The sequence below is a fragment of the Rhinolophus sinicus genome, chromosome 18, assembly GCF_057876585.1.
Source record: "Rhinolophus sinicus isolate RSI-liver-muscle chromosome 18, RSI-T2T, whole genome shotgun sequence".
NCBI classification, from domain to species: domain Eukaryota; kingdom Metazoa; phylum Chordata; class Mammalia; order Chiroptera; family Rhinolophidae; genus Rhinolophus; species Rhinolophus sinicus.
Genome location: NC_142518.1, coordinates 85,802,037 through 85,825,621, shown reverse-complemented (window position 1 = coordinate 85,825,621; position 23,585 = coordinate 85,802,037). Strand labels below are relative to the sequence as shown.

Here is a 23,585-nt window from a genome sequence, read left to right as displayed (position 1 = left end):
AAAACAGAAGTTTAATAGCATGTGTAACTCCTGTATACATGGGAGATTCCAAGGAAAATTGAGTCATTCTCCAAGCCAACACTTTAAATATTATCTCCAGCAATAAAAGAAGATATGGGGGGAGCAGTTATGGGAGGTTATCAGGAAAAGCACAGTAAACAAGAGTATGGTTGTTATGCAGATTTAGATTGGTGCTTTCTCCATCTATAAAAGTTTCTAGAGATTAGAGTCATCCTCCTCTTCCTGGTACAGAGAGGGAAACACACTTACAAATGGAGAGCTCCCTTGTACATGTAAATTGCTCTCAAAAAAGGGTAATTTCTACTCAATTTTCTGCTGTTTGTTAAAAATAATCAGCCTAAAATAATCCTTATGTCATAGAGACATTTTGGGGTGGCAAATTCTGCTCCCCTTCAGAGGAATGAGTAAGATATTGAGGAAGGACTGGTATGCCCATAATTTTGCACCATTTTTCCCATCCATAAAATGAGGGATGTGGGCTGTGTAATCTATTATCAGTAATATTATTACCATTGATCAGAATTAGTGCAACTAGCATTCAGAGTTCTTACTATGTATATTGTGTTGGGAGGGGACGAATTCTTCCCCTCTACCCTTCTTAAATTCTTATCGCTGGACTAATAATAAAATTGACACAAAACCAGATTAATGGGAGAAAAACAATTTAATAGGCCCCAAACAGTCAAATATCAGCAGTTGCCTATAGATCAACCTAATATATCTTTATCCTACTAATTGAATGAGTCTCAAATTGGAAGGGCTGAAAGGACTTTCTCTTAAGCATTGAAACAAACTCCTGGGAAAGAACAAGAAAAGGCTCAGGAGGGAGGCAAAGAATACTTTTCTTTGGAGCTTCTGCTTGTAAACACACTTCACAGGCACTTTGATTTCTGCTGGCAACACAATCCAGGATCCCCAGGGCACAATCTCCTCTTTCCTTTCTGGTCCAAGTATGAACAAAAAGCAAGCCCTTCTGCTCACTTCTCCTTAGCAAAGCTGAAAACACTTAAGGGAAACCAAAGGATATATTAAAGCATAGATATTTCTTCCCCTATTAAAATATGATCAAGTCTAGCTTTCTTACCCCAATGTACAGCTAATCATTTGCCAAACTCAAAGATCTTGTTCAATGTGCAACCTGTCCAAAGACACTCTTTTTAACTTGGGGCTATTACCAAATTTCAACCCTTTCTTTGCCCCTCTTTTTTCCAGGGCAAAGACTAATATAAATTGTTTGTAGGAAGAGCATAAATAAAGCTGAATGTCCCACACTTAGATCAAGGGCTATTATTGTCTTTCAGGCAAACAAGAACTTGTATGAACATGAGCTTGTATGAGCGTTCCCAACCTTGCTCATGACCCCAGCAGTCTGAGGCGATCAGCCTAGTTCTGATTCCTGGCATAGAGACTGAAGACACATGAGCGCTCAAAAAGGAGGTGGGAGACCTCACCTGGAAAACACTTCTCCTTCCAAGCTTTCTCACATGTGGTTTCCACAAGAGACTGGGGCTGGGGGTGGGGGTAGACTCTGGCATCTTCAATTCCTTCATCCCCTTTCAGCTCTTAGCTGAATTTTACATTACCTTCCAAATCTGACTTTGAAACTAGTGTTTCAGCAACATCTGAATATCAGAGTGCATTTTCCAGAAACAGAGAAGCATGGTTGCCGAAGTTTTGACAGGCAGAGTAAGAACATCAAGCAGAGTTTTCCTTTGCTTGCTTTGTAGTGGATTTTAAAAACTGATCCCTGCTTGTGTAGCTGTAATGACTTTATTAAGAAATGTGTTCTTGAGTTGTAAACTTAATCTGTCAGACAAATAAAACCACAAATTTAGTTGAACTGGAAATCACCTGTTACTTTGGCTTTTTAACTATCATTATAGCATAAATTGTTACAACTGTCTCTGGGAGTACATGGATATTTTATAGCTATTGTAAATGAACAGTATTACCGTTAGAGATATGTGGCTATAAAACCACAGGAAAGGTAGTTGAAGAAGGAACACCTGGTTTCATATAGGTTTCCAAGCCCTGTATATCAAAAGACAGAAAATATGTGCTTCTCTATCACCTTTTACATGACAACAGCAGATTACTATATATTTATGCCCTACAACACTGCATACATTGGCTACAGATGGTTTAAAGTGTCATGATTTCCAATCTGTGGCTCTGTTCCCTGAATGAAACCTACCCCTGAGACTAACAGCACTTCCTTCTAAATAATTTGAGTATCTAATCACTAGTCTTCTGGATAGAACTCATGACACAGAACATTTGCTAGGTTCTATTTTTGCAGAAGCTCAAAATTAAGGGCAAATATCATTAGCCCCACCTGGTTGATGAAGAAACTGAAAGCATAAGAGGTTTGAAAAAGCAAAGCACCACACCCCAATAGAAAAATGGGCAAATGTCATGACCAGACAATTTATAGAAGACATACATATGACAAGTAAACATTAAAAGGGGTTCATCTTCACTAGTAATCAAATAAATGCAAATTTAAACCACAGTAACATACCATTTTCCCATTCTCATATTGGAGAAAATTTACCAACAATGATAATACTGAATGCTGGTAAGAATGGAATGAGATGGACCCTCCCACTACTAGTTAATGGTATCATAAATTTGTACAACCATTGTGCACTATAAAGTAATATTTCAAGTTGCATTAGGAGTCTTTAGTAAGTTCTTACTATTTGACCCAGTAATTTCACTTATAGTGTTCTGTACAAAGCAAATATGTATTTACAAAAGTGTTCAACAAATTATGAAAGAAAAATGGAAAACAAAAACTCTAATTTCCAACAATAGGAGGAATTATAAATAGATGTTTATTATGTAGGAAGATATTATACAACCATTAAAATGCACATTTTAAGAATATTTAATAACGTGAGAAATGCTCAAGATAAAACATTAGCTGAAAAAATAGGACATATGTGGGGACAGAGCAAGGAGTGCAGTTTCCAGGCTCTCGGCCTCACGTGGAAAGGTGCTGGCTCAGGTAGTAAATGGCCATCAACTGTGATTGGATGGCCATAAGCTGTGGCTAGTTGGACATCAGCTGTAACCAGTGAGCCATTGGCCACTAATATAACGGCTGTGGCTATGCTAACAGAAAATGGGGGCTAGCAAGAAGATGGTGGCTGAGCTAGCAAGAGCGGATTGCAGTTAGCAGGGTGGAGTGCAGCTAGCAAGTGAGGTTGGTTGGCAGAGAGAAGTGGATGGCAGGTTGCAGATAGTGTGACTCCTGCTTCCTGTGTCTCCAACCTAGCCTCCAGTGAGATTATAATGCTATGACTCCCCTAGCTATGGCTCCGTGGGTGTTCCTTTTTGGCCTCACGATATCCTACGTTCTTATGTGGGGAGTGGGAGCGGAGATCCCACATGACACCCTGCATGACAACATAAAACTTTAAGTACAATTCTAGTTGTCGTCTTTAAATGTATGGACACAGATTATGCAAAACAAAAAAGTTGGATAAATGGAATGAAATGCAGCAAACTGTTAGCATCGATTCACATTGGAAAGTATGAATCCTCCAAGTTTATTTGTAAACTTGGTGTCAAAATTAAATTCTGTGCTTTACCCTCATTTAGTGGCACCAACCTTACAAATACTGTGGGACCTACCAACACCTAACACATTTACCTGCTGATCTCCATGAAAATATTGCTGAGTGGGGTTCTGTCACTAGGGACAACCTGAGTTTCCGTGTTCCCCTGTGATAGATGTGAAGTAGTATAACTCTAAGCCCAGATGAACAAGGAAACTGAAGAAAGGAATCTATAAATTAAAGACTGCTCACTATATTCCTTTTTTCAGACTTTTAATCGTATAAATAGTTCACCATTATATGTTCTAGACACTTCAGTGGTAAAAAGGGAGAAGGAAGTTCCGCTCTTTAGTGGGCATCTGACTCACATAAAGTAAAATTATGTAATTATTGAAAATTGTGTCAGTACCCTTGAGGCTTGAGTTGGAATAAAACAATCAATAACTTTATACTGAGTATCTAGCACATACCAGAAGTTGAAACATAGCCACAACCCTACATGATTGTACAGTCTGGTGGGAAAATAAAGATAAGTGTCATCTGAGGAAGGTAAAAGTCATGTGAATTCAAAGGCAAGAGAGACCCATTGTCAGAGAATCAGAAAAATCTTCGCAATTGTGAATGCACTAGATAGGGGGAACCAAGGCAGTGCTTAAAATGTATTTCATATTTTCTTTTTGTAGGCCCATAACAGAAACCTGCTCTCTATAGATTTTGATCATATAACTCACACAGGAAAGATCTATGATGACCATCGGAAATTCACCCTTCAAATTCTTTATGACCAAACTGGACGACCTGTCCTGTGGTCTCCAGTAAGCAGATATAATGAAGTGAACATTACATATTCTCCTTCGGGACTGGTGACGTTTCTTCAAAGAGGGACATGGAATGAAAAAATGGAATATGACCAGAGTGGAAAAATAATTTCAAGAACTTGGGCTGATGGGAAAATTTGGAGCTATACCTACTTAGAAAAGGTAAGTATGTAGGGAAAATAAACTGACTTTGAATTTCTGACTGAGGATATTGAAAGTGACCCTAATTACCCAACTTGGTGAGGACCTGCGGGAGAAAAGTCTGTGTTCTGGATGTTTGCTCTGTAGAAGTAACCAACCAACAAACTAAACAATAACAAATAGAGATAGATAGATAGATAGATAGATAGATAGATAGATAGATAGATAGATAGATAGATAGATATAGATAGATAGATGATATAGATATAGATATAGATATAGATATAGATATAGATATAGATATAGATATAGATATAGATATAGATATAGATATAGATATAGATATAGATATAGATATAGATGATGTAGATATATAGATGTAGATATATCCTATAAGGATAAGCTGTTTTTCAGCTGAAAACTTTCCCTAACCCCACACTCTGCCAGGTACTTCAAACTCAAGTTAGGATAATGGTTTAGCTTTCTCCTCATTTGAGCATATTTGTTCATGCTCTTGAAAAGGTATCTTTATTATTATGAAAGTTCATACAAAGGTAAAATGGGTAGAAAAATTATAAAATTGTTTGTTAGTGTATTTCACCTCTGGAGACAAGTCTCTTAAACAGAGGATAAGGAATTCTAATTTTGTTAGGATAGTCAGTGAAATTTTAGTAGTATACATTTAAGGACTAATTTTCAAAAGTAATCAGTCTGAGAGAATGGTGGCAGCGGGGCTCATTGGTGATAGGCCTTTGTGTGCAGTGAGTCTCCAGTAGCATCCGTAATGGGAGTTTGTGGCCTTTGTCTGGTAGTAATAAACAAGGACTTTAATTGTGCCACCAAAACCATTTGTCAAACATCAGCCACACACAGCGAAATAGTTTCCGGCCAGATCAGTAGCAGAGGACAATAAGAGAAATTGATCTCTATCTGACATCTCAATTTCTAATGACCTAAGGTAGTGTCTCTTGTTTCCCAAATCTATCTATCAACTGAATTTGTCAGTCCTGAATTAATTTCTGGGAAAATTGAAAAATGCTTTCCATTGACAAGTCAAGGGTAATCATGGCAAGGTAACTCCTAGAAGTTCTTAGAAAAGTCATAGAAGTTCATAGCTCACTGGCAAAATTTCACTATTTTCACCCAACGATGCCAAGCCTTTCTGATATACCCCCCGAAGTTTTTTGTTCTTTGTGGGTTTTTTTTAGTGTGCCAGTGGTTCTGTTGTATGTCATTATAAAAATATTGTACTATTTCTCACAATCAGTTGCTGGGAAATTTGCCAAGTTGGAAATGCCTAGGTGATAAAGCAGGCCCTCTTGGAAGCCAGGGTAAAGGAGGGAGTCCTCTGCTATACCCACCACATGTTCTTTTCTGCTGAAGAAATAGATCAAGTTTATGATCTCTACACTGGGAACAAAAGAGTAATACTTTCCTCTTTTGAATTGCAATAACAAGAATGATTGGCAAAATCATATGACTAATGTCCACAAAGTGCTAAACTTCTTAAAAAATTAACTGAATCCAAATATTTGGTGGTATGTTTATATAGGCAAGGCATATAATGATGACCTTCATATGTTTCTTGCAATATATAATGATGACCTTCATACGAAAAACAAGATGCCACTAATTATTAGTGAAATATGGGCTGATTTTTTCCCCAGGAATGAGGATAGGTTGGCACTGCTCTTTCCATAGGTCCTACATATGGTTAGTGAAATATCCAGCTCTCTTTAGGAGTGCGCATGTGTTTGCACTCATAACCCCAACCTCATTAGCTCCATACTCTGGCCACTGAGCTAATTACCTATAGACAGTCACATCTGGCTCTTGTAACTTTCCCTTTAGGCCATCTATACAATAACAAGAGTCTATTGAAAACTTACATTTCAACCCCCCGTGTAGTTATTAGCCTCTTAAGCAATTTAATTGTTTCTCTTTTCTGAATTACCCACTTATTTCATCAAACTTACATGAACAAAGAATCATGTGAAGAAACTTCACATAAGTTCTCTTTGCTACTACAGAAACTTAACTGGCAATAATTCTTTCAAAACAAAACAATACAAAGAAAACTGTGTGAGACTGTCAGTGTCTGCAGTGGACAGAAATAAGCCCTCATTGACCTGGAATAATGTATCAAGAAAAGCCCCAGTGACTTCCAAATCATTTGTGCCTTTTAGTTGATTTTTGTCCCTTTCTTGATTTCACATTTAATTTGTTATTTAATTAAAAGGTAGCCCATGACTTAAACTATCCTATTATGCAAAGCTCAGAACCTGCAAAACACATAATTATGGAATGGTTCTTTCCAAAAATCATTTATCATGAGATTGATTTTATTAACATTATTATTACCAACGATAACTAACTCACTGAATAAATGTGATGATTAAATGAAATAATATAAAGCACTCAGCTCATCTAGTCATTCATTAAAAGTTAATTTCATTCCATTTAAATATAGCACATTATTGTATTTATTTTCAAGTCAAGAACTTAAATGACTTAAATGATAGCACTTACTACTACTTGAAGGTAAATTAAAACAGGAAAGCACGAAAAGAAGGAGGAGGGGAGAGGATAGAGGGGAGGAAATTAAACATCTTTGAAACTGTGATTCCAGAAAAAAAAAAGGGAAAGAATATTGAATTTGCCAAATCCAATTTACATGTAACTTTTCCAGTGAAGTGATGAGGTTCTGTGTCTTCCTCAGCTTATTTCAGTCCTCTCTTTAACATGGCCTTTGCTGGCACATTTTTTTTTACTGTGTCTGGGGTAGAGCAAGGACAAAAAGCCTGGCTCTTGTGGTATTTTAAATTAAGAATTCTCAAACTTTAAAATGTATGCCTTTTTTTTCCTCAAAATACTTCTGGTATTACCTCTATAAATTTGTTTGCCATCCCTATACCATGATATATTAAAAAGCAACAGCAGATATTTTACCTTAATGTGTAGAAATTTCGCAAAAATTATTTGACTTCCTCTAAAGTGAAAGTTACATGTATCATTTTCATGCACATTTGTTTGTAGCCATTAGGAGAAAAATAATTATTTGGGTAATAGCTTCAGTTGCTTAAATGATTTCTTCTCTATTGAAAAAATCAATCATTGTTTCTTGAATTTTCTCTATGTGGTCATTAATTCTCTATCTTGATTTTTGAGACTTCTCTGAACTAATTATATTTTGAACACTTGTGGGCCTAAAACTTTGCATTACAGTAAATGTAAATCTTCCAGTTTCCTAAAATTCTTAAGAACTTCATTTTTAAAAATGCATTTAAATAAAACCTCAATAAATTTAATAATAAATAAATAAATAAATAAATAAATGCATTTAAATATACTTCAAAGTCATTTAATAAGATGCTTTAGTGTGATACGTTTACACAAAATTGTCTCTTTGGGGCTGAAATTTTCAAAGGCAGCCTGGAGGTACGGAATGCATGAAGCCTTAGGCTTGAGCTTTCTGGTGGCCCCACACTGCCATCTGGTGGTCATCGGAATGCTTTAATTTTAAAATTTCTACCATCTCATTTCTATTTTTGTTCAAGTGAGTATAGAGTCATGATTGTTCTTTTTTTCTTCTTTACAATGATCTTACAGTCGATTTTTTAAAAAAAGTCTTCCACTCTATTGTTTGGACTAATAAGAAATAGCTTTTTATCCTGGAGCAGTACAGTGGGTATTGGATGGACCCATAAGCATTATTTTTGAACAAACACATAATAATGCCCACCCAAAGTGAAAAAGCAGCCAAGTGAAAGCTAAATGGTATTCTGACAACACAACGGTTATATTCACAAGATTCCTAATCACGTCATCCACATTCTTGCCATTGGCAGGAAGCTTTAAAACAGACTACGGAGTTTTTAAGATAGCACAGCATCAACATCACCTAGGAACAAGGTCAGGCAGTGGTTGACTGCAGCATGGAGGATGAGAGCAGGGGAGAGAATACAATGCCAATGTGCTGTAAAGGTTTGGCAAGGCTGGTACTAGATAATGTGTGGGAGCCATATGGTGATTTTCCCTGGCTGGCTTCACAAGTGACAGATGTCAGCTTTTCGTGGCCATTTGACAGAAGAGAGTGGAGAGTTGCTGGGAAATCTGACTTTCAGCATAGAGGTTAATGTAACGGCATTTTCCACCAATTCCATCCAGCTTCTGTTGAGTTCTGCCTTTGGTCAAGGAGGAGGTTCTCCTTTCGTGTCCTCCTGCACACATAGGAGCGTCAAGTCTGTCCTCTATTCAATAGAGCTTCAGGTTGTCCAGAGCTATTGAGGTGACAGTGTTTCCACCCACAGTTCTGTGTCCCCTGGCAGCGTACTTGTAGGAAAAGCAAGAAAGATGAGTGAATGAGCAATTAAATGCTGACTTTGACTTCACAGTACTGACATTCAATTCAAATCAATAATTCTCTGAAGGGCAGGGAGGATATGCAATTTTGAAGATTCAAATGTACATTGTATGTGCTTCTATAATTCATATTCATCAATACTTTTGTAATTTATATTTAGAAAATAAAAAGATACCTATTGTTTCCATATCAGAAACTTCAGAAAATAAAGCTCAACTAAGTCTTTCTGCTTGATAAGGTAATTCTCAAGAAAGGAAGGGTAAAAATCCTTTGGGGAGTAACATCAGAGTTTCCAAGAGTGAGCAATTTTTGTTTTCATTAGAAGATGAGATTTAAAAGCTTTTCAATTAGAAATAAGATTGCGTTCTCCCTAAAACAGTGTTCCCTTTATGTCTAGATTTAAGATTAAACTAAGATAAACTAGTATCATTGAAACACTTAATACATGCAACGCATTACACCTCAACAAATAACTGCTTCTTAAATACAGAACAAGTTGGGGAGAAATCTTGCATAACCAGAGGATTCTCCACTTTTAATGGCATAGTCCCCTAATGCAGTTTATAACATGAATTGCAAAGCAATAATAATAATATTTTATATACAACTTTTCAAGAAGACATCTACTATGTCAAGTCAATAAATATACTTTTCTGACTATAACATAATACATAGCATACCCTGCCCTCCATTTACCTCCCTCCAATGCATCTCCATACTGAAGCAACAATAACCTTTCTGGAATCTGGACTTGATTGTTTCTCCCAGCTGTGCAAACTCCATGTCCTTCAACTGGCTTTCAGTTGTTCCCTGTTGACAACATGTTTAAGTCCAAATTCCTTAGCATGGCTTAGAAAGCCCAGCATGATCTAGACCTAGACTACCTAACTGGCCTCATCTCTTGGCATTCACCACCACCCCCCTTCCAACATACCCATGCTATGGCCATACAAAATTCCTCTCATTATCGGAAAAAGCCATGCTCTCTTTCTTATCCAGATACTGACAATGCTGTGCCCTCTGTCAGGAGTACTCTCTCCCTACTCCACTCTACCTGCCTCCCTGCCTTCACTTGGCCAACCCCTAGTCATCCTTTCAGTCTCAGTTTAGATGTCACTTTCTCCCAGAAGCGTGCCCTGACCTTTTAAGTCTGGGTTAGTTGCTCTTCCTCTGCCTCCCAAAAGCATCTTATACTTCCCCTGTCATAACACATTTCACACTATATTGTAATGGCTTGGTTACTTTTCTTTCTCCTACGTTAAACTGTAAGTTCCATGAGGATGGATACCATTATTGACCTCTACTATACCCACTAGGATCCAACACAATGCCTGACCCATAGTAAGTGCTCGATAAATTTGTGTGGAATGGATTAATGTGTATTTTGTTTAATTTTCTCCTCTTCAGTGGTACATGTTATGCTACTTTGCCTTTGTCTCATTTCAGTCCGTGATGCTTCTCTTACATAGCCAGCGCCGTTACATCTTTGAGTATGACCAATCAGATTGTCTGCTCTCAGTCACCATGCCAAGTATGGTGCGCCACAGCTTACAAACCATGCTTTCAGTGGGCTACTACCGGAACATCTATACCCCACCAGACAGCAGCACTTCTTTTATCCAGGACTATAGTCGAGATGGCCGACTGCTACAGACCCTGCATCTGGGGACAGGGCGCAGAGTTTTATACAAGTATACCAAGCAAGCAAGACTGTCTGAGATTCTCTATGATACCACTCAGGTCACATTAACATATGAAGAGTCTTCTGGAGTGATTAAGACAATACACCTGATGCACGATGGCTTCATTTGCACAATCAGATACAGGCAAACAGGTTTGTTGTAAAAGGGTGGTGATGTGTATATCATATCATATTTTCTTACGAGATTTTTGCTGCCCACAGTCTGAAATAGAAGTATTAACCTATAGACACTCAATCCAACAAACTGTCACTTTAGTTATCAAAATATCTTCCATTAATAATAAAAACATATAGGTTACATGAAAGCTGATTCCTTAAAAACATACAGTGCATTTCTCAGTTCTTAAGAAAGTTGAGTTCTAAGTACCTAGTCTAACTGTGTACCCGTTCCTACTCACCACCAAATTGTCCCAAAGATGCAGTCACAAGATATGAGTCTCACTGAAATGAGCTCAAGCCCTTTGTAACCTCTATAAGCCTCAGTTTATAGCAAATTGTCTTCCAAATTCAGAACTTTTGATTCTATTTCATTCTTGGAGTTTATAAAATGCCCAAATCCAGTTACTTGAATGTTGGACTTTGTCAACACTTGACCCTCTGACTTTGTAGCATGGGTTAAATGAATTGAAAGGTTTTTTGCCAATGATTATAAAAATAAAGCATGTTCATAATATCAGTGTCCTCATCTCAGCTAATTGATGGGCTATTACTTCTATAGTTCCTATAATTAAATTATTCTATAATTGTAATATACAGTATTTTATTTGTTTTCAAATTTGGTGACCACAACTATGAGAATATATACTATGAGATGATAATGAGATGATATGCCCAGGTATTAGATATCAGAGGACAATCTCTAGTATTTATTTTGAAAGTAAAAGCATCAATACTAAAGAAAATATCACTAGACCTTTCTGATTGCTTAACATTAAGCATCTAGTTTTGTTCTCATTATTTTTATTTTTATTCCTTCAGGACCTCTTATTGGACGCCAGATTTTCCGATTCAGTGAAGAAGGTCTTGTGAATGCTCGGTTTGACTACAGCTACAACAACTTCCGCGTCACCAGCATGCAAGCTGTGATAAATGAAACCCCTTTGCCTATAGACCTGTACCGATATATTGATGTCTCTGGTAGAACAGAGCAGTTTGGAAAATTCAGTGTGATTAATTACGATTTAAATCAGGTCATAACTACTACAGTGATGAAGCACACCAAGATTTTCAGTGCCAATGGACAAGTTATTGAAGTCCAATATGAAATCCTAAAGGCAATTGCCTACTGGATGACTATTCAATATGATAATATGGGCCATATGGTAATATGTGATATAAGAGTAGGAGTAGATGCCAATATAACAAGATACTTCTATGAATACGATGCTGATGGGCAACTTCAAACTGTTTCTGTAAATGATAAAACCCAATGGCGTTATAGTTATGATCTGAATGGCAACATCAACCTCTTAAACCATGGGAATAGTGCTCGTCTTACTCCTCTCCGATATGACCTCCGGGATCGCATCACCAGGCTAGGAGAAATTCAGTATAAAATGGATGAAGATGGCTTTCTGAGACAGAGAGGAAATGACATTTTTGAATATAATTCTAATGGTCTGCTGCAGAAAGCCTACAATAAGGCTTCTGGCTGGAGTGTGCAATATTACTATGATGGGCTTGGGCGACGTGTCGCCAGTAAGTCCAGCCTAGGGCAGCACCTCCAGTTCTTTTATGCAGACCTTGCCGACCCCATAAGAGTTACTCATTTGTACAACCACACGAGCTCAGAGATTACATCCCTGTATTATGATCTCCAAGGTCACCTTATTGCCATGGAGCTAAGCAGTGGTGAAGAATATTATGTAGCCTGTGATAATACAGGCACCCCGCTAGCTGTGTTCAGCAGCCGAGGTCAAGTGATAAAAGAGATATTGTACACACCTTATGGAGATATCTATCATGACACATACCCTGACTTTCAGGTCATCATTGGTTTTCATGGAGGACTTTATGATTTCCTTACTAAATTAGTGCACCTGGGGCAAAGGGATTATGATGTTGTTGCCGGTAGATGGACGACACCTAATCATCATATATGGAAACAGTTGAACCTCCTTCCTAAACCATTCAACCTCTACTCCTTTGAAAATAACTACCCAGTTGGCAAAATTCAAGATGTTGCAAAGTACACTACAGGTATTTAAACAGTATAAAACTTTACACTAAAGAGATAACTCAGTGGTGTGTTTATCACATAATCTCAATGTCTTTGTAAATATGCTTCCTCTTCCTGCCAGTTAGCCCACAAGTTATTGTGCAGTCGTTCTCTTCCTTAGTCTTCTAGAGTGAGCAAAACTGTGCATCTTTTGCATCCCAGTACATTTTTTTCTTCCCTTTTAAGCTTTCTGTTTGTAGCTTTCACTTCTTTTTCCGAACCAGCAGCCTTGGTGCTACCAGCACCATGCTCTAACCAACTGAGCTAACCAGCCACCCCCTGTAGTTTTCACTCTTAAAAGCTTATACAAATAATTTCATAAAAGAAAAGTTCAGGATTCTGTTTCATCAAATAAATCTAACATCACAGTCTGTGTAGCCTTTATACTACTACCACGTTAAAAATCCAGTGCAGTAAAATGAGCCTATCTCTGTGATTATCCATGAATCAAAAGTTTGCCCTGTAGAGAGAGGGTCATATGTTTTAGAGTGGGTGATTTAAGAGGGAGTTTTATCCCTAAATTCCCATTGGCTAAACATATTGAAGGCACAAGAGGCATCTTTTAAGCTTTCCACAAAAGTTGTAAAGTATGGGCTTTAAATTTTTTTCCTTTTAAATTTTGTGTCTCACAGACATTGGAAGTTGGTTGGAGTTATTTGGTTTCCAGTTACACAATGTACTACCTGGATTTCCCAAACCAGAGTTAGAAAATTTGGAATTAACTTATGAGCTTCTACAGCTTCAGACAAAATCTCAAGAGTGGGATCCTGGAAAGGTTAGTAAAAGTTTTACCATTTCTACTTAGCTGAAAAAACAGAAGAGCACCCAACACTATGAAACAGTATTAACATACATTTGCCTACTTATTTTTGAGTTGTTTTCAATATTTAATAAAATGTCCATGATTCAGGAGGAGGTAGAAAAAAACTCCCATAAGGAAAGGACCAAAGGATTAGAGCTTTTGGAAAAGAAAAGACTAACATGTGACTTGATGACTGCTGGGGTAAACAAACAACAGGAAAGAGGAACTAGACTTTTAAAATTCTGAAATGGGCTAGCAAGGGCAATTATGGATTCTATATAGAGAAAAATCTTCACTGAAAAAAAAGGAAAACATCATATTTCCAACTGCAGAATAATCTAGGGCATAATGTATTAAGATCATGGAAATACCAGAATTAAATTATTCTGATAAAGAAAAAGTATATAGGAGCAATGAAGCAAAAATAATAAATATTACAGGGAGAACGTCTCTGGAAAAAATAGGAATACCAAAACATTCAAGTTTTAGAAGATGATTTCATCAGGAGTATGAGGTACAAATGAAAACAAGAAAAGAATTCTTTCTTTCAATTGAAAGAAATAAGAATATCTGTGTGCAAAAACATAAAACTAAAATTTGGGTGGGAGGGCTTGAAATTTAAGTGTAAAAAATTATAAGGGAAAGGAAATTCTAAGCGGGTCCTAGAGGCTTATCCCTTTTTGTAACTACATATAATATGTAATGCTTTTTGTACTTAAAAGTCCTAAAAAATGTTTAGCAAAATATTGAAAATTGCTGAAGCTTTGTAGTGGATACTTGGAGGTTCATTATTCTCTTCTATTTCTTAGTATGTTTGAAAATTCCTGTAATAAAAATGGTTTTTATTTTAAGTCCACATAAAAAGATCAGTGAACTTCTTGCTGATTTGCTGTTACTATTTAGAAGGTCATAAGATGCTTGAAAGCAAGAATGATGCCGTTTGCATCTCTTTATACCTGTGCCTAATGTATCACTCTACACAGTCATAACAGCTAGCTGTTCTTAGTTAAATCGGCAAACATGAAATATCTTTGTTAGAGGGGAGTTGGACCCACTTAATTTGAAGAGAGTCTATGATATCAAGTTTGAACAAATTTCCCTATGTTTGACACACCAAGATACCAAGAAATATATGCCAGTTGATTACATGACCTATTAGTATTTTCTTTCCAAATCTCTGATGAAAATATTCCAAATTTGGCTTGTTTTTAAATCCCAAACCAGCAAATTAAAGAGAGAGGGAAGCAACCTTGGAAGCCTTTGCTTTCCACAATCACCAAGCATATGACAGGTGCTTAATCCTGTGCTACATTAGCACTGTGCCTTTTTTTCTTTCGTAGACTATCTTGGGTATTCAGTGTGAGCTTCAAAAACAGCTCAGGAATTTCATTTCCTTGGACCAACTTCCTATGACTCCCCAATATAATGGTGAACGGTGCCTTGAAGAAAGGAAGCAACCAAGGTTTGCTGCTGTTTCTTCTGTTTTTGGAAAAGGTATAAAATTTGCCATCAAGAATGGCATAGTAACAGCTGACATCATAGGAGTAGCCAACGAAGATAGCAGGCGGCTTGCTGCCATTCTCAATAATGCTCATTACCTGGAAAACCTACATTTTACCGTAGATGGCAGGGACACTCACTACTTCATTAAGCTTGGGTCTCTGGAGGAAGACCTGGTGCTCATTGGTAACACTGGCGGGAGGCGGATTCTAGAGAATGGTGTTAATGTCACCGTGTCCCAGATGACTTCTGTGTTGAATGGGAGGACTAGACGGTTTGCAGATATCCAGCTCCAGCATGGAGCTCTGTGTTTCAACATCCGGTATGGGACAACCATCGAAGAGGAAAAGAATCACGTGTTGGAGATCGCCAGACAGCGCGCTGTGGCCCAGGCTTGGACTAAGGAACAAAGAAGGCTGCAAGAAGGGGAAGAGGGTATTCGGGCATGGACAGAAGGGGAAAAGCAGCAGCTTTTGAGCACTGGGAGGGTACAAGGTTATGATGGGTATTTTGTTTTGTCTGTTGAGCAGTATTTAGAACTTTCTGACAGTGCCAACAATATTCACTTCATGAGACAGAGCGAAATAGGCAAGAGGTAACAAAAAAAATCTCTGCCTTGCGTCACCAAAGACTGTCTGTTTTTAAAACATAAAATGGCTTGTTGTATTGGTTTTCTAGATCAGAACTCTGTATATGTAAATATGGAGGAAAAACATATCCAACTGCCTTTCAATGTGACGGAAGATGGTATTTTAATATTGTTTGTTTAAACTCTTTAAGAAATGACTGAGATTTTTAGTTCTTCTGTGGCAGTATTCAAAGTAACACAAATAGAACTCAAACAGTTAAAAACAAAAAGTTTTCGGAGAGCACCACTTTAAATTTGTTGAGCCATGCATATATATGTCCAAATATACAGAAAAAGAACCCCAAGGTTCTATTTCTCTGTCAGGACACAAAGTTTCATATGTAACTGTTGGCAGAACTTGCAGGCTATTTGGAAAGGTGGTGCAATAGTATCTGAGCCTTGCATTTTGAAAGACTGCCAACCCTTTGACATTTTCCAGATTTGTTATAGGAAACTTAAAAAAAAAAAGTGTAACGTGTCCTCAGCCGTCATCTCCTGGAGTCAAGAACCATTTGCTCTTCCTTCCTGATTATTACTCCTTGCTTGTTAAAGTAAATTCCATGTTGTTGTGCTGTGTTTTGGTGTGCAGTGGCTGGGTTCTATCTACCATGTTACCCTGTGGCTGTGGTACCCAGACCTAATTGCCACTATTAGCTTGTGTGTACATGATACCAAGGCAGCTGGCCAGCGTAATTTCTCCCACACAACCTGTTTTGACTACATTTTTTTACTAAATTGTCCAGCTGTATTGGCGTCATGTAAATGCTTTTATTGACCTGGGTAGGAATTTCTCATTTATATATAGGGTGTGTTTTGGTCATAGTTTCACATTAATGATTCAGTATTCATACACTAATCCAATGGTTTTGTGCACACAAAAGGTAACTTACTGCAAACTATGATTCTGGTACACAAAAAAAGAGGCTTTAGCATGCCTACATGCCTGGGATACCGATAAATTACATTCACTACTACTGCAGAGCCATAAGAGCCAAAACCTTAAAAAATAGACCTAGCACTAAGGTTAAAAGGAAAGTACCAAAGGGTAGACCAAAGTAAATATCACAATAGTTGCTCTACATTGTTTCACCCCACTTTGATTTATCTTTCAAATATACAATTCTCTATTGAACATCTCCCAGGCATAGTCAGGAAATTTAATTAAGCCCTTTCCAACCTAAAACGTTTCAACTAATTGTAGAGAGGCAGACTATTTTTTACCAAAACAATTTATATGGTTAGTTATTTTAATTCTCTGTCTTTGCCCACTTAGTTTGATTTAATCATCTATCCTGTCTAGGAAAATAATTATTTTCCAGGAAGGGTGATTTTATTCTGCAATAATTTAAAATTTGGGAAAAGAGCAGAATTAGTGTTAATATCAGCTGCAGTTTCTCAATCTATATGAATCCCATAGAAAAAAAGATTCTTGGTGACCTGGGAGATTTGTGTCCAGTGACAAAGAGACAGTTTATCAAATGCTGTGTAATTGTAAGTTACCACAAATGAAAATACATTACAGCATGATGTGGCCTGTAGAAAATTCCCCTGAGCCACTTTTATCATGGAGTCTGTACACGTGCTACATCTGAAGGAGAATGTATGATAGAATGTCGCCGTTTGGATTCTTTCCACCTACTACCTAAATGCAGGGTGGGGTCCTGGCTTTGCTTTTTGATGACAGTATCTTTGAAAAGATGCAAAGTCAAAATCCAGGCTCAGGATAAGGTTTTAAAGAGTATGGATCCTTACTACACAAAGTAGAGTGAAGGAAAGACAAAGACCACCAGATGGTAGGACAGGGTGTATCCAAACATTTCATTTTCAAAACTTTCAAGCTGGAATTATCACATTCTTACACATGTATTGAGAGAAAGAGAGAGAAAGGATTCATGACGAACTCATCTCTCTCTCTCTCTTTTTTTTTTTAAATTGAAAGTGCACCAGTTTAAGGGATGAGTAATCCAGGTTACAATCATATTATTGTAGGGTGTTTTTTTTTTGTCTTTTTTTTTTTCCTGAATCAGGCCTATGTTAATGGTATAGGACGGTATTCATGATGGGATTCTAAAATGACTAACAAACTTGTTGAAAATTTGAATATTCCACACCAGCCTAAAAATGAGCCTCAAGTTCCTAGAACATCTGATGTTCTTTTAAATTAGTGAAAAAATTATTTGTGAACTATATACAGAAAGTGCATTCATAAATGTGATGATGTATTTTATCACTAATCCAAGATGTCGATATTAGAGTCTATTTTGCTTCTATTTTAAGCTATTATACTTTTTTGCAATTCACTGATACTGTATCATTTTCAAACTTCTTTAAATATCCATTAGAAACAAATATTTGAATCTTTTACTTAATAGTAACTACCTTGAAGTGTGCATTTCTAGTTTGTGGTACATATTTATTTAGTTTGTGCCTTTAGTTTCTTAAAGTTATATTTGTATTATATTCAGGAAATGCACTTTTTTTCACTTACAGCTGTGGTTTTAATACTACCTTGAACTATTACTGTTCTCTTTACCACTTCCAAAGTTTTTGGGAAGAAAGAGAAAAAAAAAACCAAAAGGTTAACACTAATGAGTAGTAAATGTAAGAGAAACATTTTGATATTTCTTAATAAGAATGTGGAGGTAGTACATTGCTTCTTATTCAGTGAATACAAAGAATGCCTTCGTTGACTTCTAGTTCTGAAGTTTAAAATAATGAAAGACCAATTCATTTGTATTTCCTGATGAAAGTAAAAGCATTTTAAAGAAAGATATGTGAAATTCCTCATACCCAGAAGACAGGTGGCTGACACTGCACAGCCACAGCCCATTCAAGTACCTTCAAGTGATAGCACAGTAGTTGGGCTCTCCTATGAAGAACATTCTGGGCTGGGGAGAGGAAATATTCTGTCGCTCTTTCTTTTTCCTGGTTAGGCCCATTTTATCTGTGCATTTTTGTTTTGTTTTGTTTTTACTCTTGCACTACAGTCTAGAGATCCAAATGAGCTGACAAGTTCACAGTTTAACAGACATTTAAATATATTTATTTTAGTTGCCATTCTAATTGTTAATTAGAAGCATGATTCCTGAAAAAATGGAAATAATGTCCAATTTTAAGCTAAACACTCACCATATAAATAAGGATATGTTTTATTTTTAACCCAGCAAAATAATGTATGAAAAACTGTGTCCTTTATTGTCAATTTATCTAGATCTATAACATATAGACTATAATATAGTATAATATGATATAATATAATAGATAATATAATATAATATAATATAATATAATATAATATAATATAATATATACAAGATAGCCAAATGTATGAAAACTTGACAATGTATAATTTGGAATTCACATGCTAACTACATAGAGAGGTATAAAATTAAATTTTAATTTTCATAAGGTTTTTCTTTTTCATAACTGTTGGCATAGTTTCAAGCATTCTATCATGTTTTTTCTACTCTTTTTTCCTTTTTTAAAAATATATTTTTAGCCAGACCAGGCTCCACCTGAGAGAGTCAGGGCAAAGTTTTTGCATTTATAAAGATATGTTCCTGTTAGGGCAATTGTAGTGGAGTTCAGCGATAATGGAAGCAAAATTACAGTAATCAAGTATTGAAAGAAACTTTTAGAGAGATTGGAGTATATTATAGCCTGTGGAAAACAGAAGGCTACAGATTGGATGCAACATTCTTGTTTTCTTGGAGAAACACACATACACATATATAGCTGATCTGACTAGTACTTCAAATCTAAGACTGCTCTTCCACAGCCTTCTGTAAGGTTCTTTATTCTGCACAAAGAAACAAAACAACAACAGAAAAAAAAAACATTAAAAAAACAGAAAACAACAAAAAAGAATTCAACCACAAAATAGTGACTGTTATTTCAGTGTGTCCTTCATGTGACAGCTATTAAGGACCAAATATACCACTGTGTGTAAGAAGAAATTACTTCCTAAACAGTAACTTAAAATAGTTAGTTAAACTTGCTGTGGATTTTGTCTTGGCAGTTGTCATCTTACATTATTTGTCAAAAGAAATGTGTTTGGCAGTTAAAAATCTTTCCTTAGATTTAGTGGTGGACTTTAACTTCTTAAATAAATGTTAGTATATCAGATTGTGTCCTTGAAAAATACTTTACTTGTATGAATCATGACAATGTCTAAATCTTTACTACTCTTCTGACAAAAGGATCAGTAAAAGAAAAGTTGAAAAAGAGAACTTTATGTCAGAAAAATATTCTTTTTTAGCTGCTTACTTTTTCATGAAAAGTAAAGATGTTTACAGTGTATGCCAAGATTTTCCATTTCTATATAACAACAGTTAGAGGTTCTAATCATACTGAAAATTGTGTTATAATGGCCTGAGCTGTGTTGCTAGGAAACAATAGGTTCCAATTTTGTATTCCTGCTCTCACTCCTGTGCTGAAAAGTGACTGGATACTGTACAGGTTCATGTTCTCTGGCTGCAGTTAAATGGTCTTTTGCATTTTGCTCTGGTTTTCAGGCCAGAAGCATGCATTTTTCTATAAGAGCATCACAACAACATGCTGTAAATATTTAAATTTAAACATCATTATGTGTCGATATTTGAAAAGGAAAAAGTACTTTGACTATGTCATTTTTTAAAAATAAAATTGCAAATGAACACTGTGTCCCATTTTATTCATGCGTCAAACTGCATTCTCAAGTCAGTCTGGTCACCTGAGATATGAAAAGTGGCTCCCTTAAAAGAGAACAATAAACTCGCATTATATTAAAAATGTGAGTGCAGAAATCAAAAAGTCACTAATCCTAAGCAGACATATCTTCATTTTTTTATTTTTCACACAAATAGAATCTCTGAAACAAATGACCATTTAATTTTTAAAAAAGAATAATAGCTGTTGAAAGTTTAAATGCCTCTCAGGTATGACTTTTGAAAAGGTTTCTCTCTCCTGTTGATGCCTTTCTTGGCGATAGAAAGAAAATAGATAATTATAAAATGGGTGGGGGAGAGTTAGGTGAGCAGATCACCCAAATGCATTGGCAAAAAATGAATGGCAGATAGAGGCAATCAGGAAAGATTCAAAAAGGACAGCTCTTTTGAGGTCCTAGGTCCTAGGCAATCACAAAGGCCATTTGGTGCTTACTTTTTTCATAAGACATTTATGAGTGACACTGGGCTAGCTGACCAACAGATCTTCCAAAACGCAAGTTGATATATAGTCCAAACAGCCTCTTACTGAAACTGGCTTGGAATCCTGGAATTTACAGCACTCTAAAATTCCCTGCTGCCTTTTCATTCACAGATACAGTGAAGAGATTCATGAAGCAGAAGACAATCCCAATGTCTCAGCACAGCCCATAAGCAAAATGCAATGCGGGGTGGTGGAGTGTGGATAGATATTAGTATCATCTGGAGACTTTTTTTTCCCAAAATATGCATCCCACCATCAGAGTATAAAAAGAAAGAGGCAAGCACTCCCAAACTGAGAATTATTAAAGAATTAAGAGCTATCTCCATATTCCTTCTCCATTCACCCTCATTTTTAGAGATCTTTGAATATAAATGCTATTTAAATATTTACTGATATTACTACCTTAACTATATAACTCTAGCATCTCATTAATTATGTGAGGTAAGCAAGACTTAGTTGTTCTTACCTAGCAAATGCAATAATAATAACAGACTGGCTTACCCAAGATCACACAGATAATCAGTGACAAAGCTAAAAAGAAAATTCAAGTCTCATGTGTTATATTGATGGTCTCTCTCCATTCAATCAGGTTTGTCATATCTTTTTTTTTTTTTTTTTTTTTCCTATGTTGATTCTTCCAATCCATGAGCACGGAATGTCTTTCCATTTCTTTGTGTCTTCTTCAATTTCTTTCAAAAATGTCTTATAGTTTTCAGCATATAGGTCTTTAACATCCTTGGTTAAGTTTATTCCTAGGTATTTTATTCTTTTTGCTGCAATTGCAAAAGGAATTGTTTTTTGTATTTCTTTTTCTGAGATTTCATTGTTAGTATATAGGAAGGCAATGGACTTTTGTGCGTTGATTTTGTAGCCGGCAACTTTACTGTATTCGTTGATTGTTTCTAATAGCTTTTTGGTGGAGTCTTTAGGGTTTTCTATATATAGCATCATGTCATCTGCAAAGAGTGATAATTTAACTTCTTCATTCCCAATTTGGATGCCTTTTATTTCTTTCTCTTGCCTGATTGCTCTGGCAAGGACTTCCAACACTATGTTGAAAAGCAGAGGTGATAGGGGACATCCCTGTCGTGTTCCTGAACGTAGAGCAAAGGGCTTCAGTTTTTCTCCATTAATTATGAGATTAGCAGAGGGCTTGTCATATATGGCCTTTATTATGTTAAGGTAGTTTCCTTCTATACCCATTTTATTAAGTGTTTTAATCATAAATGGATGTTGTATCTTGTCAAATGCTTTTTCTGCATCAATTGATATAATCATATGATTTTTGTCCTTTATTTTGTTTATGTGATGTATCACATTGATGGATTTGCGTATGTTGAACCATCCTTGTGCCCCGGGGATGAACCCCACTTGGTCGTCATGAATAATCTTTTTAATGCATTGTTGTATTCGATTTGCTAGAATTTTATTTAGGATTTTTGCATCGGTATTCATTAGAGATATTGGTCTGTAGTTTTCTTTTTTTGTGCTGTCCTTACCAGGTTTTGGTATCAGGGTAATGTTGGCCTCATAAAATGAGTTAGGGAGTACTGTCTCTTCTTCAATTTTTTGGAAGAGTTTGTGCAGAATTGGTATTAGATCCTCTTTGAAGGTTTGGTAGAATTCACTAGTGAAGCCATCTGGTCCCGGACTTTTGCTTTTGGGAAGGTTTTGGATGACTGATTCAATTTCGTTACTGGTGATCGGTCTGTTTAGATTTTCCAGTTCTTCATGGTTCAGCCTTGGAAGGCTATATGTTTCTAAGAACTTGTCCATTTCTTCTAGGTTGTTGAATTTGGTGGCATATAGTCCTTCATAGTATTCTTGGATGATCTTTTGTATTTCTGTGGTGTCCGTGACAACTTCCCCTTTTACGTTTCTGATTTTGTTAATCAGTGTCTTCTCTCTTTTTATCTTAGTAAGTCTAGCCAAGGGTTTGTCAATTTTGTTAATCTTTTCAAAGAACCAGCTCTTTGTCACATTAATTTTTTCTATTATCTTTTTGTTCTCTATTTCATTTAGTTCTGCTCTAATTTTTATTATTTCCTTTCTTCTGCTGACCTTGGGTTTTACTTGTTCTTCTTTTTCTAGTTCTTTAAGGTGTAACATGAGGTTATTTATTTGGGAGTTTTCTTGTTTCTTGAGATAGGCCTGTAATGAGATAAATTTCCCTCTTAAAACTGCCTTCGCCTCTGGGTGATGAACATACAATGGGATTTATAGATGATGTAATACAGAATTGTACACCTGAAATCTATGTAATTTTACTAACAATTGTCACCCCAATAAATTTAATTAAAAAAAAAAAAAAAAAAAAAAAAAAAACTGCCTTCGCAGCATCCCAAAAACTTTGGTGGGAAGTATTTTCATTTTCATTTGTTTCTATGTATCTTTTGATCTCTCCTCTAACTTCTTCTTTGACCCAGTCGTTCTTTAAAAGGATGTTGTTTAATCGCCATGTATTTGTGTTTTTCCCCACTTTCTTTTTGCAGTTGATATCCAATTTCAAAGACTTGTGATCAGAGAATATGCTTGGTATGATTTCAATCTTCTTATATTTGGTGAGGCTGATTTTATGTCCCAATATATGGTCTATCCTTGAGAATGTTCCATGTAAACTAGAAAAGAATGTATAGTCTGAT

General features: G+C 36.2%; 1 protein-coding gene across 8 annotated transcripts in view; it reads left to right on the top strand.

The window, feature by feature from the left end:
• Positions 1–20,411, top strand: part of TENM1 (teneurin transmembrane protein 1) — a 1,194,370-nt gene extending 1,173,959 nt beyond the window's left edge. For all 8 annotated transcript variants that reach the window (XM_074324280.2, XM_074324276.2, XM_088794943.1 and 5 more), the window contains 5 exons: positions 4,268–4,564; positions 10,353–10,740; positions 11,587–12,807; positions 13,459–13,601; positions 14,969–20,411. In XM_074324280.2, coding sequence (XP_074180381.1) covers positions 4,268–4,564; positions 10,353–10,740; positions 11,587–12,807; positions 13,459–13,601; positions 14,969–15,727 — 2,808 coding nt within the window. In that variant the 3' untranslated portion in view covers positions 15,728–20,411. The remainder of the gene's footprint in view (positions 1–4,267; positions 4,565–10,352; positions 10,741–11,586; positions 12,808–13,458; positions 13,602–14,968) is intronic.
• The last annotated feature ends 3,174 nt before the right edge of the window (positions 20,412–23,585 follow it).